Source organism: Hylobates moloch, unplaced genomic scaffold (assembly GCF_009828535.3).
Source record: "Hylobates moloch isolate HMO894 unplaced genomic scaffold, HMol_V3 SCAFFOLD_2, whole genome shotgun sequence".
NCBI lineage: Eukaryota > Metazoa > Chordata > Mammalia > Primates > Hylobatidae > Hylobates > Hylobates moloch.
In genome coordinates, this window is record NW_026652277.1 from 129972538 (window position 1) to 129988682 (window position 16145).

Genomic DNA, 16145 nt, shown 5'->3' on the forward strand with positions numbered 1-16145 from the left:
CTGTAATCCCAGCACTTTGGGAAGCCAAGGCGGGTGGATCACAAGGTCAGGAGATCGAGACCATTCTGCCTAACACACGGTGAAACCCCATCTCTACTAAAAATAGAAAAAATTAGCCAGGCGTGGTGGTATCTGTGTATGTATGAACTGGTGATCATAGTGGTACAAAAAGGCTGCACTATAGAGAGAAAGAAGGACCCTTCTGGCACAGTGTTCTTTTTCAGTCTTGTCACTCAGGCTAGAGTGCAATGGCACAATCTCAGCTCACTGCAACCTCTGCCTCCCGGGTTCAAGCAATTCTCCTGTCTCAGCCTCCCAAGTAGCTGGGATTACAGGTGCTGCAACCATGCCTGGCTAATTTTTGTATTTTTAGTAGAGACGGGGTTTCACCATGTTGACCAGGCTGATCTCGAACTCCTGACCTCAGGTGATTCAGCCGCCTTGGCCTCCCAAAGTGCAGGGATTACAGGCATGAGCCACCGAGCCAGCATTCTTAACCCAGGGTTAAGGTGGACTATCTGAACTTGCCTGTCAATATTATACGTGTAAACAAATGCATATTTTTCTCAAGGCAGGGATATGTATGTGTGTGTATGTGTGCGTGCGCGTGTGTTTGTGTGTGTGTCTGTGCGTGCATATGTTCCATAGTTTTCACTGAATTCTCAAAAGGATGTAAAACTGCAGCAATGTAGGAACCACTGGACTCGAATGAGTAGGCAAGGCACTCTACGGAGGGAGACACTTAACCTGGCTTAAAGGCTAGACAGAATTACTCATGGATTGGAGAGATGAGCAAAGGAGACACCATGAGCAAAGGCATTAAGAAGAAAATGTGCATGGTCTCCAGCGGCTAAGAGGCAGAGTTTGTACAAAAGTCAAGAAATACCACTGGAACAGTAGGTGGACTCAGACCATGGGTGGCTGAGGAATTTACCTTTCTTAAGTAGGAAGCCACTGAAGGCATTTGATGAAGGTTGATTATATAGTTTCTATACATTTAGAGAGAGACCTTGAAATTGAATCTGGCAGTGATCTCAAGGGGAGAGAAGCCAGGAGCCTAGGCAGAGGGCAGACCAAAATATCCACAAGTGAGACACAAAGGACTGGAGAAATCACTGCTCACAGAACCCCAGAGTAGGAGGGGCTGACTTAGACCCTGGGGACTTGGAGGGGAGAGGAGAACCCTGGACAAGAATGAGAAAGAATGAGAAAATAGGAAAGGAAATTGGAGGAAAAAAGGTGTTGATTTTCAGCAGGGCTAATCCATGTGGCTATTCCTGCAGGCAGACACAAATATGAAAGTTGTGCTGTGGGGCTCAGTTTTGAATAAGGATGCAAACCCACAAATAAATCCCTTTTAAGGACTGAAGCAGTGAGATTGGGTGAAGACACTGAGGGAGGAGATGGGGGCAAAAGGGTGCAACTGTGGCTAATTCCAGATCCACAGGTCAGGAAGAGGAAGGAGAACCGAGATGGAGCAGGACTTTCAAATTCCTCAACGCTATGCTGTTCCCTTCCTGAAATCTTGCTCATGCTGTTCATTTGTACGCAGTAGAAGGGTTTGTTTGGTAAAGTTAAAACGAGCACTACTATCTGTCTGAATCAAAAATGCCAAATTTTTGGTAGCCATATGCATGAAGTTTAAAAAAACTGTGTAAGTTTATTTAAAAGCTATTTTGGCAATCATTCACTTTTAGAACTCAAGTCTCTTCATACAGGCAACACTGTCCTCTTGCTTGTTACATTTACAAAGTCCACTGTGTTCTGCACACACGCTGACATTTACCAACCACCAGGAAATTGGCTGGTTTGTGCCTATGCAGATACTTTGGCTCTCAGTTCATTGACTGTGTGCTCCCCTTTCTGATTATAAAATTTGCAAAGGACTTTCGGAGGTAAGATCTATTCCTAAAAATAAATCAGAAGAGAACTGAACATGTTAACACCCACTATATGTGTTCTCTAGCACAAGGCTATGTAAGACAAAGCACTTGGCTGAGATCGAGAACTCACAATCTAAAATGAGAACCAAATACAGTTTATCACTATCGGTAGTATTAATAATAGGTCTTGCTTTTTTCTCAGCAATAAACATTACTCCCTGTGGCTAAGAGCACAGCTGTGGTCTGGCTGGGGTCTCCTGCAGGCCATTGCTTGCCCTTGTCCTACCAGGACCGGTCTGGGTTGGCAGGTCCACTTCTCATTTCAGGGCTTGCAGTACTGAACATAGTTCTGGGTCTTCATTGGTGAACCCTGGAAATTGTTGCATGAGGTTGCAGTGTTGTTTCTGTCTTACTTAAATGCTCTTAATCTTCTTTGGGAATAGAATAGTGTTACCCTGCAGGCTAGGGGTATGGGCTTAAATCTTTCGGGTTGAGAAGAATCACTTATTACTTAGCACTGAAAATGCATCTTCAATAAACTTGGGCACAATCTGACAAAACTACAGAATCCCCAAATTGGAAAGTCCTTAAGGTTTTCATTACATCAACACATTTTTTACTGAGTTGTTACTTTGTGTCAGGCATTGTGCTAAATGCTCCATGATTCAAAGACAAAGAAGACACGATTCCCTTACTTTTTGGAGCCCTGAGTTCAATGGGGAAGACAGATATATTAGCAGATGATCACGATTCAGAAACAGAGCTGTGCCAAACATATTATGGGATTGGAGTATAGGGTAGGTCTCCTGGAGGAAGTAATGCCCCAGGTAAGACTTAAAGGATAAGTGAGGTTAGCCAGATGAGTAGAAAAGAAAAAGCGATCTCCATTCCAGGCAGGTGGGATTACTGGTAGTGTGATATTGCCTGAACCTAATGTGTGAGGCAGAGAACAGTAAGAGGTGAGGCTGAGGAGGCTGGTAGGGTCAGATCAGAGGGAGTCCCGCATGCCACGTGAAACAGCATAGGCTGTCCTATAGGATAGTGTCTTTCAGAGGTTAACAATGAATTATACATTGCAACCTGGTACACATATATAAGGCAGAACTGTGATGAAACCATATCTTACTATATATGTATACTTTGATATTTTCTATTCCCTTGATTTCATTTCCTTTTATCTGTCTCTTTTTTTTAAAAAAAAAAAAAAGCTGCTGGTTACAACCCATGAAACTTATTTTGTAACCTGCGAAATGGCTCACAAGTTGCAGTGTCAAAAGCACTGTTATAGGTGATGAGGAGAAATGAAAGGATTGATGAGCACACGCAGTTGTGGCCAGACTGTGACTAAGGTGAGCTGGTCTGGCAGGGTGGAGAGGATGGCTTGGAAGGAAGCAAGAATGGAGGAGAGAGAAGGGGAGACTGTTTTGGTTGAGAAACAATGAAAGCCAGAACTAGAGAAGTTGTAGAGGAATGGAAAAGAAGGAAGAGAGCTAAAACATATCAGATAGTAAACCTGGGAGGAACCTGTGGTGGACTGGATGTGGAGGAGGGAAAGGGGGACACTTCAAGGGTAAGGCGAGTCCCAGCTACTATCTTAAAACAGTATTTTGTGTTATACTTTTATTGTGTAAGATAATCATGCATTTGTTTAACAACAACAACAAAATGTTATCCCAACTGTATTAGTCTAAAAAATATTGGCTAGGGGTTTGCTCCCATTAGCAAATAGTGGTGATGAGTGCAATTAACTTTTATGGAAGAAATTTTACAAGGATTCTTACTGAGGGGCAATGATGGCTGAAAATCAGGCTAGAGAGCCTAGTTTAAGTGGCTTTTGCCAACCACAATAATACATAACTGAATTCGTGAATTTGCTCATAATTGGTTTCTATTTGTTCACAGTATTCTTTTCTCCCTAATCTTTTAAAATATGTTTGAACATGCATGTGCCATCCTATCAAAAGATGGCCCCTCTTGATGCTGGTGGCTGTGAATACATGCATTGCTTGAAGCGGACACATGACCACTACCAGTTCTCAGCTCTGTAGGTGTGGGCATGTACAAATTCTGGCCCCATGAGATGACCATCTTTGCAAGCTATGATCACGTCTGGGAATCCTCCTCACCGTCCTCTTTGCATTTGCGTGGCCTTGGCAATTAGTCTCCTTATTCCTGCAGCTGCTGACCAGCCAGACTGTGAGATTTGCTTATCGTGCCTTTCCAAAAATTACATATGCCCAGAACACATGGTTTTGAGATGCTTTGGCCTTCCAGTGCTCTCAGTATAAAAAAAGCTATGCATTGCTTACCCACTTGCAAGAACAACAGATCCATATACATGGACACAAGCACCAGAACTACTGCATTCTTATCAAAGCAAGAACTAGACAATTATCCTAGTTCCAACTTGATTTTAGGAACACACACGTTAGTAATTTATAGCAGCAAAAAATACACCAATATTTTAAAATATAACTATTTAAATATACTAATATTTAAACAAAATTTCTATCAACTGCCCCTTCTTGGTGTACCATCACACTGCTGATGCTGAAATGCATTGATGGTGAGTGTCCACTGTACCTCGTGGTCCCGCTGCCTGGCTGCTGTGGCCCTGTTCATGTCTTCGGCATCCCTGACATGGTTAAGGGCCTGGTCAAGTGCTTCCTGGAGATCTGACAACTTAGCATTGTAGTCATCTAGCTGCTCCAGGACGACAGGAAACAGAGTGCGGGTCTCATTGTGCAGCCGCTGCCAGCTCTCAGCCTGGCTCAGTACTGGGAAGAAATGGAGATAAAGGCTCACTGTGGCTGTCTCCTGTTTGCTTCCATTCCTCCCAGCATTTTGCAAAGTTGCAAAATTCTCAGGCCATGCCTTCTTTAGCAATGGAGATTGCAGCTATTGTTCACAAAAATAGCTCCACCTTTTAGATGTGACGTAAAAAATGCTAGTTTTTAGGGTTTGGGAGTCCCTGGATAACTGTCAGTTGAAAGAAAGGTTTGATTAGTTTTCCCATAGAGGTTGTGCTTTTTGTGAAAACCATGTCATTATACTATGCTTATTATTATCCAGATTATTAATAATTTTACTGTGTAAAGGGGACTTGGGTATAGTATGCTTTTTACTATTAAAAATAACCAAACTTATCTTGTCAGTAATAAGGCAAAATGATGTTCATAACCACTCATTTTCTGTAGTTTCTCTAGGCAACCGTTTTTAGTTAGCTCTACTGGGTCAAATCCAAACCACGATTTTGGTGGAAAAAAGATTAAATGGCAATGACATGATATTCTTAAACTTTGCATGTGTCTTTTATTCTCTGCTCAAAGGCACATATGTTGAATATGTTAATTTCTGTTTTCTTCAGGGAATATTAGTTTGTCTTGTTGAGATTTTCTTCCATCACTGTAAGCAGAACACAGAAGTTCCTGGCTGAGTATAGAAAGTGTTGGAAAATGCATTCTAGGTGGAAGGAGGCCGAGTGGGAGATGTGATTGGTCCCACTTCTCCCGGGAAGCCTTGTTAAATTCCACAGGGGGCAACAAGCTTGGAAACATCTGACATTGACTGACATCAGAGCTCTAGCCTTTCTGAGTCTGACTCAGAACTGGGGCCTGAGATTCTTCTTTGGTTCTTATCGTTTCTAAGACTTTACATATTTGCCACCATAATAAACCTGTATGTCAATAATGTCTTTCTACAGTATCCACAATAATTGTTAGCAGAAGTTGATAGTGACAGTTGTAGGAAAATGACCTACTGCCCTTTAACCCTTTTTGTGTCATTAGTCCCTTTGTAATCGAACGAAGCCTTCAGACCGCTTCTCAGAGTGTGTTCCAAAATGCATACAATAAAATATATAGAACTTAAAAGGAGACTAATATATTTAAAAACTAAACGTAATATAATAATGTATATGCTTCTTTACTAATCCCTTAACTAATAAGATCTAAAGGTGGATCTAATAGTTACCATAATTTTGAGTTATTGGTAAATTTAAACAGTGTTATGAGATAGCAGCAGCAGCTAAAATATGATATGCAAATCTGTGATTTCTTCCGTTGATTGTGTAGATTAAACCAATTGTTTGTAGCTCTTCCAATCAAGAGTGGAGTCTATCTCTCTACTCCTTGAGTCTGGGCTGGTCTTGATCAGTAAAATGGATGTGGCACTGCTGAGCTCCAAGCCTAGGCTTAAGAGACCGTGTGCTTTTCATTCTTGCCCTCTTAAAGCTGCTGTTATGTGAACAACCTGGACTAGCCTTGTTAAGACCCCATATGGAGGGAGAGGCCCAGCCTTCCCAGCCAGCCCCAGACATCTGAGTGAGCTCAGCCAATACACATCACATGGAGCAGAGATGAGCTGTCCAGGTTGAGTCCAGCCTGAATTGCCAACCCATGAAAGCATGAGCAATAAATGGTTATTGTTTTAAATGAATACATTTGGGGTGGTTTTTGTTTTGTTTTGTTTTGGGAGCTGGAGTCTTGCTCTGTCACCAGGCTGGAGTGCAGTGGTGCAATCTTGGCTCACTGCAACCTCTGCCTCCTGGGTTCAAGCGATTCTCCTGCCTCAGCCTCCCTAGTAGCTGGGACTACAGGCGCATGCCACCACGCCCAGCTATTTTTTGTATTTTTAGTAGAGATGGGGTTTCACCATACTGGCCAGGCTGGTCTCAAACTCCTGACCTTGTGATCCGCCCACCTTGGCCTCCCAAAGTGCTGGGATTACAGGCATGAGCCACCACGCCTGGCCTGGGCCTTGTTATAATAGTAATTGATAACTGATACAGTGATCAAGTGATAGATTCAATAATACTACTATGGTTTGGTGCCTACACTCATTGCTGAAGGAAATGTTAAATTTCCACTGGAGGCTAGAAGATATTAAAGTCATTCATGGTCTTCACAACATGAATGTTTCTGGGCTTGTAGCATTCTTGCCTTCTCAATAAAATTTCTTTTAATGTAGTTCTGGGAATTGGTTTCCTTTAGCCTTCGTTCTACTGTTTTATATGTTTTTCACCAACTGCTATAGATTCCTTGTGGCATCTCAGCTGTTTCTCAGGGGCTCAAAGTTGGGCCTGAATCTAAAAATCTTGGTTATAAAGTCAAGTTGTCCTGAATGATTCCCTGTGGCCACATGTAGATTCTAAATAGTTCTGAACATTGGAAATTGGTTGCTTTGACTATATGTTGCCCTAGGTTTAATGTGTGCTGTTGGACCCACAAAGAGGGCAAACATGTGCTGGGTCAGCTATGAGAGGAATACACCTACATTCGTAAGCCTCATCTGCCTCCTCATCCACGAGCTCCCGTTGGGTGAAAAATGGTTGACGGCTTCTTATCTCCTCAAGCATCTTCTGGGCCAACACCAGCTTCTCAGAGATTTCCTTGGGGCTAAGTTCATGCTCTTCCCCATAATAGAGCATCTTGTTGTTGATCTCTGAAAGGAAGAACATGGTGAAACAAGGCAGCAGGGAGAGATGACCGGGCACTAGAAATGCAAGGGAGCGAGGGCTGTGGGCAAAGGGCAGGGCTGATCCTGAAATGGAAAGAGAGACTCATTCAAAGGCAGCATGCTAGTGTTCATGCTGTGAATCCCAGCAAGCATGGGAGCTCATCACCTATTCCACGAAGGAGAAAGACACGAGGAAACCACTAATCTCTGCTTCCTGTGCGGTGTCTTCAGAATGGGAACTGGCTAATACAAAGCCTCCTCTGCTGTCATCCTCATCTGGTTTCCACAGTGATTCGAGAATGCTAATATTTAGCATTAAATATTGTAACTTGATATTCAAGGCATCAAAATCTGCAGTCTTTGATCAGCCTTTTATATAACATACTTAACTTGGAGAAAATGCTCAGAGATCACTCCTGTCATGGGTGAGATTATTAATGTGTAGGAGTTATTAATTGTATTTTCGACAAAGGTTTGATCAAAGCTTTAAGCCAAAATGAGAGCATATTGATAGCTGTCCAAATGCGTCTTTCAAATTATTTCACAGGCTAAATATAAAAGGGGGGTTTGTTATAATATGATGTGAGCTTTTGCTCATTAATAGTTATTTTTTGGCAGTTGCTGTTTGCCTTCTAGAGTGTGACTACTCTAGGTCATTTTCACCCCACTTGCATAAGTCAGGTGGAGAATTTTAGAACTGGAGGGACCACTGAGGCTCAAAGGGATTAGGTGACCTGTCTAAATATTAGCAGACTGAAATACTTCTTTGAATCCCTCATTCCTACTACATATGATGAGAAGGAAGGTATGTAATTGTCACCTTGTTCTACTGCACCTCCAAGAGGAAGCATTTTATCTTGCTGGCATAAATGAAATTGCGTGTCTGTGGTTTACTATGATCTATGTGGTTGGCCAGACAAGACGGGTAAACAAACATTGGTGTCACATAAATCATACCAGGATAAGGGGTTGTATTTTATGTGGATAATAGCTTGAAGGTCACCAGCGGTTATTTTAGAGATGGTTGGGAATAAGGAATGACATATAATTGGTGTTGTATATCATTCCAGAATTATATAAAGGGATTAAACATCCATTCCTCAAGTAAAGTCTAAAATATTAACCTGTGAAATAAACTAAATGTAAATATTTTTTCCTCAGCTCTAGCACTTGTGATGCTGAATTCTTTGGCATTTTGATGCAAGTCTTATATTTATAATTTTGGCCTGTTTTAGTTTAGCTACTTGCAGTATAGATCAGGAAAGGGAAATACAGACAATAGTATTTTTGCCTTTAGTCTTTGGAGACTATTCATACATTATTTTAAAAATTTAAAAACTGTTAGAAGTTATTGTTTCCCATTTACATTTCCTTTGTATTTTTTCATCTTTTCCCATTCTTAAAGGATCAAGTAAGAGGGTTCAGATGCTTTGCAAATGAAACACTTTTGAATCAAAACATGGGTAACAACAGCAAAGGTGAATTATTTTCTGTGAATGGCTTACTAGGGTCCTGCCATTTGCTGCCTAAAGAGGCATTTATTTCTTAGTTGGCTAAGGTCATATTATCTTCTAGTAAGTTTCTTCTAGTAAGTTTCTTCAATCTTACTTTTTGAACAAATCTAGCCTGGGCAACAGAGCGAGACTCCGTCTCAAAAAAAAAAAAAATGCTATAGAAAAAGAATATTTTGTCAGGAAATGCAAAAATATGAGCCATGAGAGAGGATGTGAGTGAGGAGTGTTTGGATTGCATGTCATTTGCTTTTATTGTTTATTATAGGCATCAAAGGAAACATGACAAATGATTAATCTTGCTTTTATATGTCCCTTTGCATGCAATATGCCTCAGTAAAAAGACATGAATCTTCCACTGTGGGTCCTTTTATCGCCACTGTGCCCTGGTGTTGTCATCCAGCCCTTAATATATAGTATAATAAAAACTATGGAAATCCAGATACTGGATCTTAGCAAACTCTCACCCAAGGAAATCTTCTTTATCCTATAACACATGAAATCTGCTGTTTTCTGCTGGTAAATTGCAGGCCAACTATTAGTGCACTATTAAAGTAGTCTTCAAGATTATCCTGCATTTATTGAAGTGAGAGCACAAATTAAGCAAACCTCCAAGGAGGGAAGGTACCATCATTCACAATGCTTTAGGACAAAGAAATCTCTCACAGCCCCTCTCCTTCCTTTTCTTCTGGGTTGAGGCCCAAGCATGTTGCCTGATTGGCCTTTGGGAAAGCCCATCATAGAAACAGCTTGTGATGATTTGGGTCAACCGACGGTTTACCGGCATTCTAAAGGCAATGTTTTCTCTGCAAATAACTGAGAAAAATCTGTGACTCCTACTCAACTCTTGCATTTTAGAGACACCATAGCATGCAATCTCCTCTGTCAGAAGGGTATTCTGTGAAATGCCTAAAAAGGGAATGATGTTATACATTGATTCTTGAACATCAACAGATAGTAAGTAGGGATGAGTGCTCAGAAATTCCAGATAAACAAACTTGAAATGAAGACCTTATACAAGTTTAAACCTATAATACTTTACCAACAAGTTCCTGGCACACAGCAGACACTTAACAGTAGCCATTATGCCTACTGATGTTAATAACATGAGTGTTTCCTTGATATTAAACTGAACCAGAAGAGAATATATTTACCTTGGATTTTATCCCTCATATCACGGGCTTGCTCTACCAGCTGACTTGCGTGGTTAATGGTGACCATGCTTTCCTTCTGAACAAGTTGCCCTTTTCTGGAGGCTTGATTTTCCTACAAATAATCCATATAAAAGCTAGATTAAATGTATGAAAAAAGAATGTTATATAAGCACAGATACGGGTGGGTTATGTGTTTCATAAACATAAATCTTCCTGGCATGTGAAAGTTCTATAACATATAAAATCATCCCAAAAATAATGCATGAAAGCTAATGTGATGGCCAGTTTTATTTTTTAAAAAATTTTTAATTTTTCCATAAGTTATTGGGGTATAGGTGGTATTTGGTTACATGAGTAAGTTCTTTAGTGGTGATTTGTGAGACTTTGGTGCACCCATTACCCGAGCAGTATACACTGCACCACATTTGTAGTCTTGTATCCCTCCCCACACCACTCTTCCCCCCAAGTCCCCAGAGTCCATTGTATCATTCTTATGCCTCTGCGTCCTCATAGCTTAGCTCCCACATATCAGTTAGGACATACAATGTTTGGCTTTCCATTCCTAAGTTACTTCACTTGATGGCCAGTTTTAGAATGACAGAATGCTATAAAATCTGGTGCTATTCCTATATCATCAGTCACAGTTCAATCACAACCAACTGCCTTTCATATGTAATTTATTCTTCAAATTTTTACTGTATCTCAAGTTGCTGGACTAGAAAATTGCCCATGTCCGCTGATCATTTTGACATTGTGCTGACTGAAGAGCTTAAAGTTTCAAAGAGAAAATTGTTGAAAAAACAGGCAGACCTTGAAATGCACCATGCTTCTAGTGGCTCCTGGGTGGTCCAACCACTGCCGAAATTGAATTACCACAGAGATTTCAAGGATTATTCTCACTGGGCTAAAATGCTGTTTTCAGTGCTTCATTCCAAATTCCCATCAACATTGATGGCACTTGTGTACAAATAACTGCTCAAGCAGATTTGGCTCAGCGTGAATGGAGCTCTTCTCTGAAAAGCTGATTCCATTCTCTCAACTTGGGAGATTCTGTTTCAGAGATCTCACACAGTATTTGTCAAAAATAATGCCCAACTCAAATGTGGCCTCTTTAGAAAGGGTTTATGTGGGCATCTGTGTGTATGTGTGTGTTTTTGTGTGTGTGGTTAAGGACAGAATGTGATCTAAGAGCACAGAAATGATTCAAGGCCAGAATACCACCCTGTATGCACAGCATGGGCGACATGTACTTACTTTTGGGATTTGAAAGACTGATCTATGGGTTATATTTAAGAGGAAGAAGAGTTCTTTAGTCTGGCATTTGGTCAAATGCCCACTTGCCTTGTCTGGTGCTTTTTTGGCTCAGCTCTTTAAAAACTGCTACAATATCTGAAGGAGCTGTGGGGTGATCTGCCACACAGAGCGCTAGTAGACCCATTATACAGAGTTTCCTGAGGATAGGGAAGTGGTTGTTTTAAACTTCTCTCCTTTCATCCAGTATTCTACCCAGAGGATTATGCCATGATTTTACCAGGAACGTTTTTACACTCTCCAGGAATAACCCAAGCAAGTGGCCCTCTCAGATGGACAAGGAAGAGAATGCAGAAATGGTATTATAACAAACACATGCCCAGAGGCTTTTTATTGGAGATGGGTAATCCCCTCCCTACAGAGCAAGGCTCCCGTAGTCACGGAGCCCACTGTGCAGCAGCAGTGTGGTCATCAGTCCCTTCATAAACTGTGGGCTCTCTGAATGGACACTGTCTTCTAAGTCATTATATTCCTTCCTGCAATTCCAGTCTTCTCCTTGGCTTGTTCCAGTGCTTTCCAGAAAAACAGTATTTGTGGTCATTTTAAAATTAAATATGCAGAAACTATAATAAATTTTAATATTACTCCTCTCTGCTTTTAAAAAATATGGGCACAAACATTTAAAATTTTAGAATTTTTAACGAGTTGATCTTCGATCCAGTTTAAGTTATATTTCCAAAGCAAAACTAACACCCCTAGTTTTTACTTTGGCTTGATACTTCAGAGTAAAGCTCTTGTTATTACTGTGTCATTAAACTTACTATTTTTTGATACGGAAACTTCAGTTGAAGTGATGAGAGACAGCTGAAAAGTGTCATGCCTATAAGAAAACCTCTTCTTTTTGACAAACGCCAGAGGGCGCTGAGATACAGGTAGATAGAGATATATAGCTGTTGATACACTGTATATATGACTTGATCAGTGGCAAAGAGGAACATCTATTCCTTTACATTGTAAGATTACTGAATCGAACCTATAGTGAGGCTTATTTGAATGTTTATTTTTTCTGTAACTTTGCCTGTGGAAAGAAAATAATGATATAGGCACATGGGAAAACCGGTGCACCTCGGTTTAAGAAAAGCTGAAATTAAAAAATTACCTGCAACTGTAAATTAGTTGGTGGTTTATATTACAAATGTATTAGTAGTTTGCTCATCTCAACAGAAAATTCTTCTTGTACATATTTGACATAAAAGTGGCAAGGATGTCTTGGTAATATAGTACATAAAAGGTAGATTACGTGAGGATGATAACCAATACCTAGGGCGATCATATATTTTATGGTTCAACCTGGGGCATTTTGCACATGAAAGGGAGAACTTTTAGTGATTACTCTGGGACACAAGCATAAACAGCAACAGTCCTGGACAAACCAATAGTAGGAATATTGGTGTGCTACTTCAGAATTTGTACAGTAATATCTACTTCTGCCTACCTCCCGAACATTAATAACCTCTAAATTCCTTTCTGGCCCTGATTACCCTGAGTTGCAGATTCACATCTCTATCTGCCCTCTGTGCCTTCACAGATGTTTCACTTTTAAAATGTCCAGAGTAATCCATTCGTGTTCGTAGTCTTAGTCATCCACGTCTCAGGATGGAGCTTCTCTCTTTGCTATTTCTCACTTCCAGTTGGTCACCAAGTCTGTTTCATTCCACCTGCCACTCTGGCCTGTCTTCCTCTTTTCCATGACCACAGTCTCAGTTCATCCTTGTTCTCTGCAAATTCTTTTCAGACGAAGGCAAGACAGCAACCCACTGCTCTCTTGTCTAGACCACTGTGACGGTCTCCTAAGCAGTGCCCCTGTTGTCAGTCTTCACTGGCTAGTCTATCATCCACACTGCAGAGGAACATTTCTGAAGTGCAAATCGGATCAGTTCATTGTTCTGGGTAAATACCTGAATGACTTCCAGAGTCCGCAGGCTGCAGTCCCCATGCTCATGCGCGTGTTTGGGAAGGTTCTTCACACTTGGGCCTCTGACAGCTTCTTCAGCATTATCTCCTGCTCTCTCTGCCTTACAGTAAATCTTCCACAAGGCCACAGTTCCAGTCCCAAGAGCATAGCACATTGCTTCACATCTATCTGTTCTCATAGTACTTATCCCTTGCTTGGGACTATTTGATAAACTCCTAGTCATTCTCAATACACAGGCCAATACTCACCTTCTCTGAGAAGCCCTTCTTAGTGTACCCCTGCCAAAATAGTTCGCTATTTCTTCCTTAGAGTTACTCTTTAGCCTGTACCATGTTTCTGTTATTAAATGCTGCATCATAATTATGTTTTTACATATCTGTTTCCCTGCTAGACTGAAGCATCTTGAAAGCAGGGCCTTATTATATTTCAGGATACCTAGCACCTAGCACAATAACTGTTATATACAGGCTGGGCGTGGTGGCTCACGCCTGTAATTCCAGCACTTTGGGAGGCCGAGGCGGGTGGATCACGAGGTCAGGAATTTGAGACCAACCTGACCAACATGGTGAAACCCTGTCTGTACTAAAAATATAAAAAGTAGCCAGATGTGGTGGCACACGCCTGTAATCCCAGCTACTCAGGAGGCTGAGGCAGGAGAATTGCTTGAACCCAGGAAGCAGAGGTTGCTGTGAGCCGAGATTGTGCCACTGCACTCCACCCTAGGTGACAGAGTGAGACTGTGTCTGAAAATAAATAAATAAATAAATAACTATTATATACAGATGTTCAATAAGGCTTCTGGAATAGAAATGTAAACAGTTGTCCCTCAGCATCCATGGGAGATTGGTTCCAGGACCCAGCCCCCACAGATACCAAAATTCATGGTTGTTCAAGTTTCTTACATAGAATGGTGTAGTATTTGCAATACTATAACCTATGCACATCCTCCCATATATATTATATCTAAATTACCTATAATACTCAATGCAATGCCTATACATCACTTCATTCATATGGATTCAAAGTAATACTCAGCATATGGTAAATTTAAATTTTGCGTTTTGGACCTTTGTGGAATTTTTCCAAATATTTTTGAGCCATGATTGAATCTATGAATCCAGCACCGTACTTAATTTTCTCCTGCCTTTTTGGAAGGACCAGAGATGAGGTTCAGATGCTTTTGATGCTTGGAGATAGCCTACTTTCCTTTTAGTCCTGTGGGTCTCTCTGCATGAGTTGTCATTCAGGTAGCTTCTGCTGTGGTTCAAGGAGTAAGTGGAGGAGATGGTGCAGCACCTCCTGAGCCGCCCTTGGAGACTGTGCTTTGTAACTCTGGTCTCTGCAGTGGATCTTCAAGATCCAGATGGTGAGGGGCAGCACTGAGATTGGGAGAGGGCCACATCTCCCCTTTGCTTGTAGCCCAGTGACACTCTGACCTTGAGCACAGTGGCTCTGGGAACATGGAAAAGCAGAATCTTGGCATGATCTTTGTAATTTTCATTGCAGACAAGATCAGCAGCAGCAAAAGTGAGCATCTTTTGAGCACTGGGTATTTACGAACACAGATGGATGGGCATCCTTCAGGGGAATCCCAGACATAAGTGGTGGGAAAGGGCTGTAGGACTTCCCAGTAGAAGGCTGGAGGATTTAGAAATGGAAGTTCAGACAAAACACGTAGCTAGGTGGATGTAACTTGTGGGCTTTGGATCACATGAAATCCGTGTGGCAGGTAATCTGCAAAAAGTGGTATTACTTGTCAAGTTCAAGGGGCAATATTACTGATTTTTATCACTGTGGGTATACACAATGAAATCCTTTACTCGATTTAAAGCCAAATATTAGTTAGTTTCTTGATATAAGGCTTTCTAAGACACAGCTTTCCTTAAATCTAAGAATCAATCATGGACTTTTCTAGAGCAAGGGCTTGAAGAATGCTTAAAAAGTCATTAAGACCAGCCCTGGGCATTTGTTTTGAAACATTTCAGCAGGTTTTTGCACCATCAGGACTGTGGTCAGAACATTATATTCAATAAAAATTGATGGAAACAGCCGAGTGAAAGTTCCTAGTAGCTTTATCATCAACCTCCTGTGTTGGTGGTCTGTTCTTCTTGTCCAGGAGCCTTTTCTACTGTGATGTTAACTTTCGAGCGTACATTATTTCCCCTCCACGAAAGCCTGCATTTAGCTTACATTAGAAGTGGGGAAATTGTACAACAAAAGGATCAGGAACTCTGCCTGGGCTGTGGGAGGAGCTAATCTTGGTGAAAACATTTCCTCAGATGTTTTCTTGAAAATTCTTTCCTCAAGAAAGAATTAAGGCTGGGCGTGGTGGTTCACGCCTGTAATCCTAGCACTTTGGGAGGCTGAGGTGAGCTGATCACCTGAGGTCAAGAGTTTGAGACCAGCCTGGCTAACATGGTGAAACCCTGTCTTTACTAAAAATGCAAAAATTAGCCAGGTGTGGTTGTGTGTGCCTGTAATCCCAGCTACCCAGGAGGCTGAGGCAGGAGAATCACTGGAACCCAGGAGGCGGAGGCTGCAGTGAGCCGAGATCGCGCTACTGCACTCTAGCCCGGGCAACAAAGCGAGGCTCCATCTCAAAAAAATAAGAAGAAGAAGAAGAAAAAAGAATTAAGATACTTTTAGCAAGTTTCCACCATATCTGATACCAACATGAAGTAACGATGAGTTTCCACAAAGATTTATTTCTTAGTATTTCCTTTACTGTTTAAGAGATTTCACTGTTCTTCAAGCACTAGTGATTGGATTAATATGTGCCATTGCCAGTGAACTAGGGACACAATTTTCATGTGCATTTCAAAGTAGATAAATCTTCCAAGGGTACAATTAGAGTAATTTACATTTTTAAAAGCATAATCTCTTAAAGGGTTTGGGGTACAAGGTCAAAAGAGAA

At 41.2% G+C, this 16145-nt stretch overlaps 1 protein-coding gene across 1 annotated transcript in view; it reads right to left on the minus strand.

Annotated features, from left to right (window-relative positions):
* The window catches only part of LAMA4 (laminin subunit alpha 4), a 149449-nt gene that overhangs the window by 60487 nt on the left and 72817 nt on the right, over window positions 1-16145 (minus strand). The window contains exons 10-12 of the mRNA XM_032157109.2: window positions 10006-10117; window positions 7158-7325; window positions 4467-4660 (exon numbers count right to left, since the gene is read on the minus strand). Of these exons, the coding sequence (XP_032013000.1) occupies window positions 4467-4660; window positions 7158-7325; window positions 10006-10117 (474 nt within the window). The remainder of the gene's footprint in view (window positions 1-4466; window positions 4661-7157; window positions 7326-10005; window positions 10118-16145) is intronic.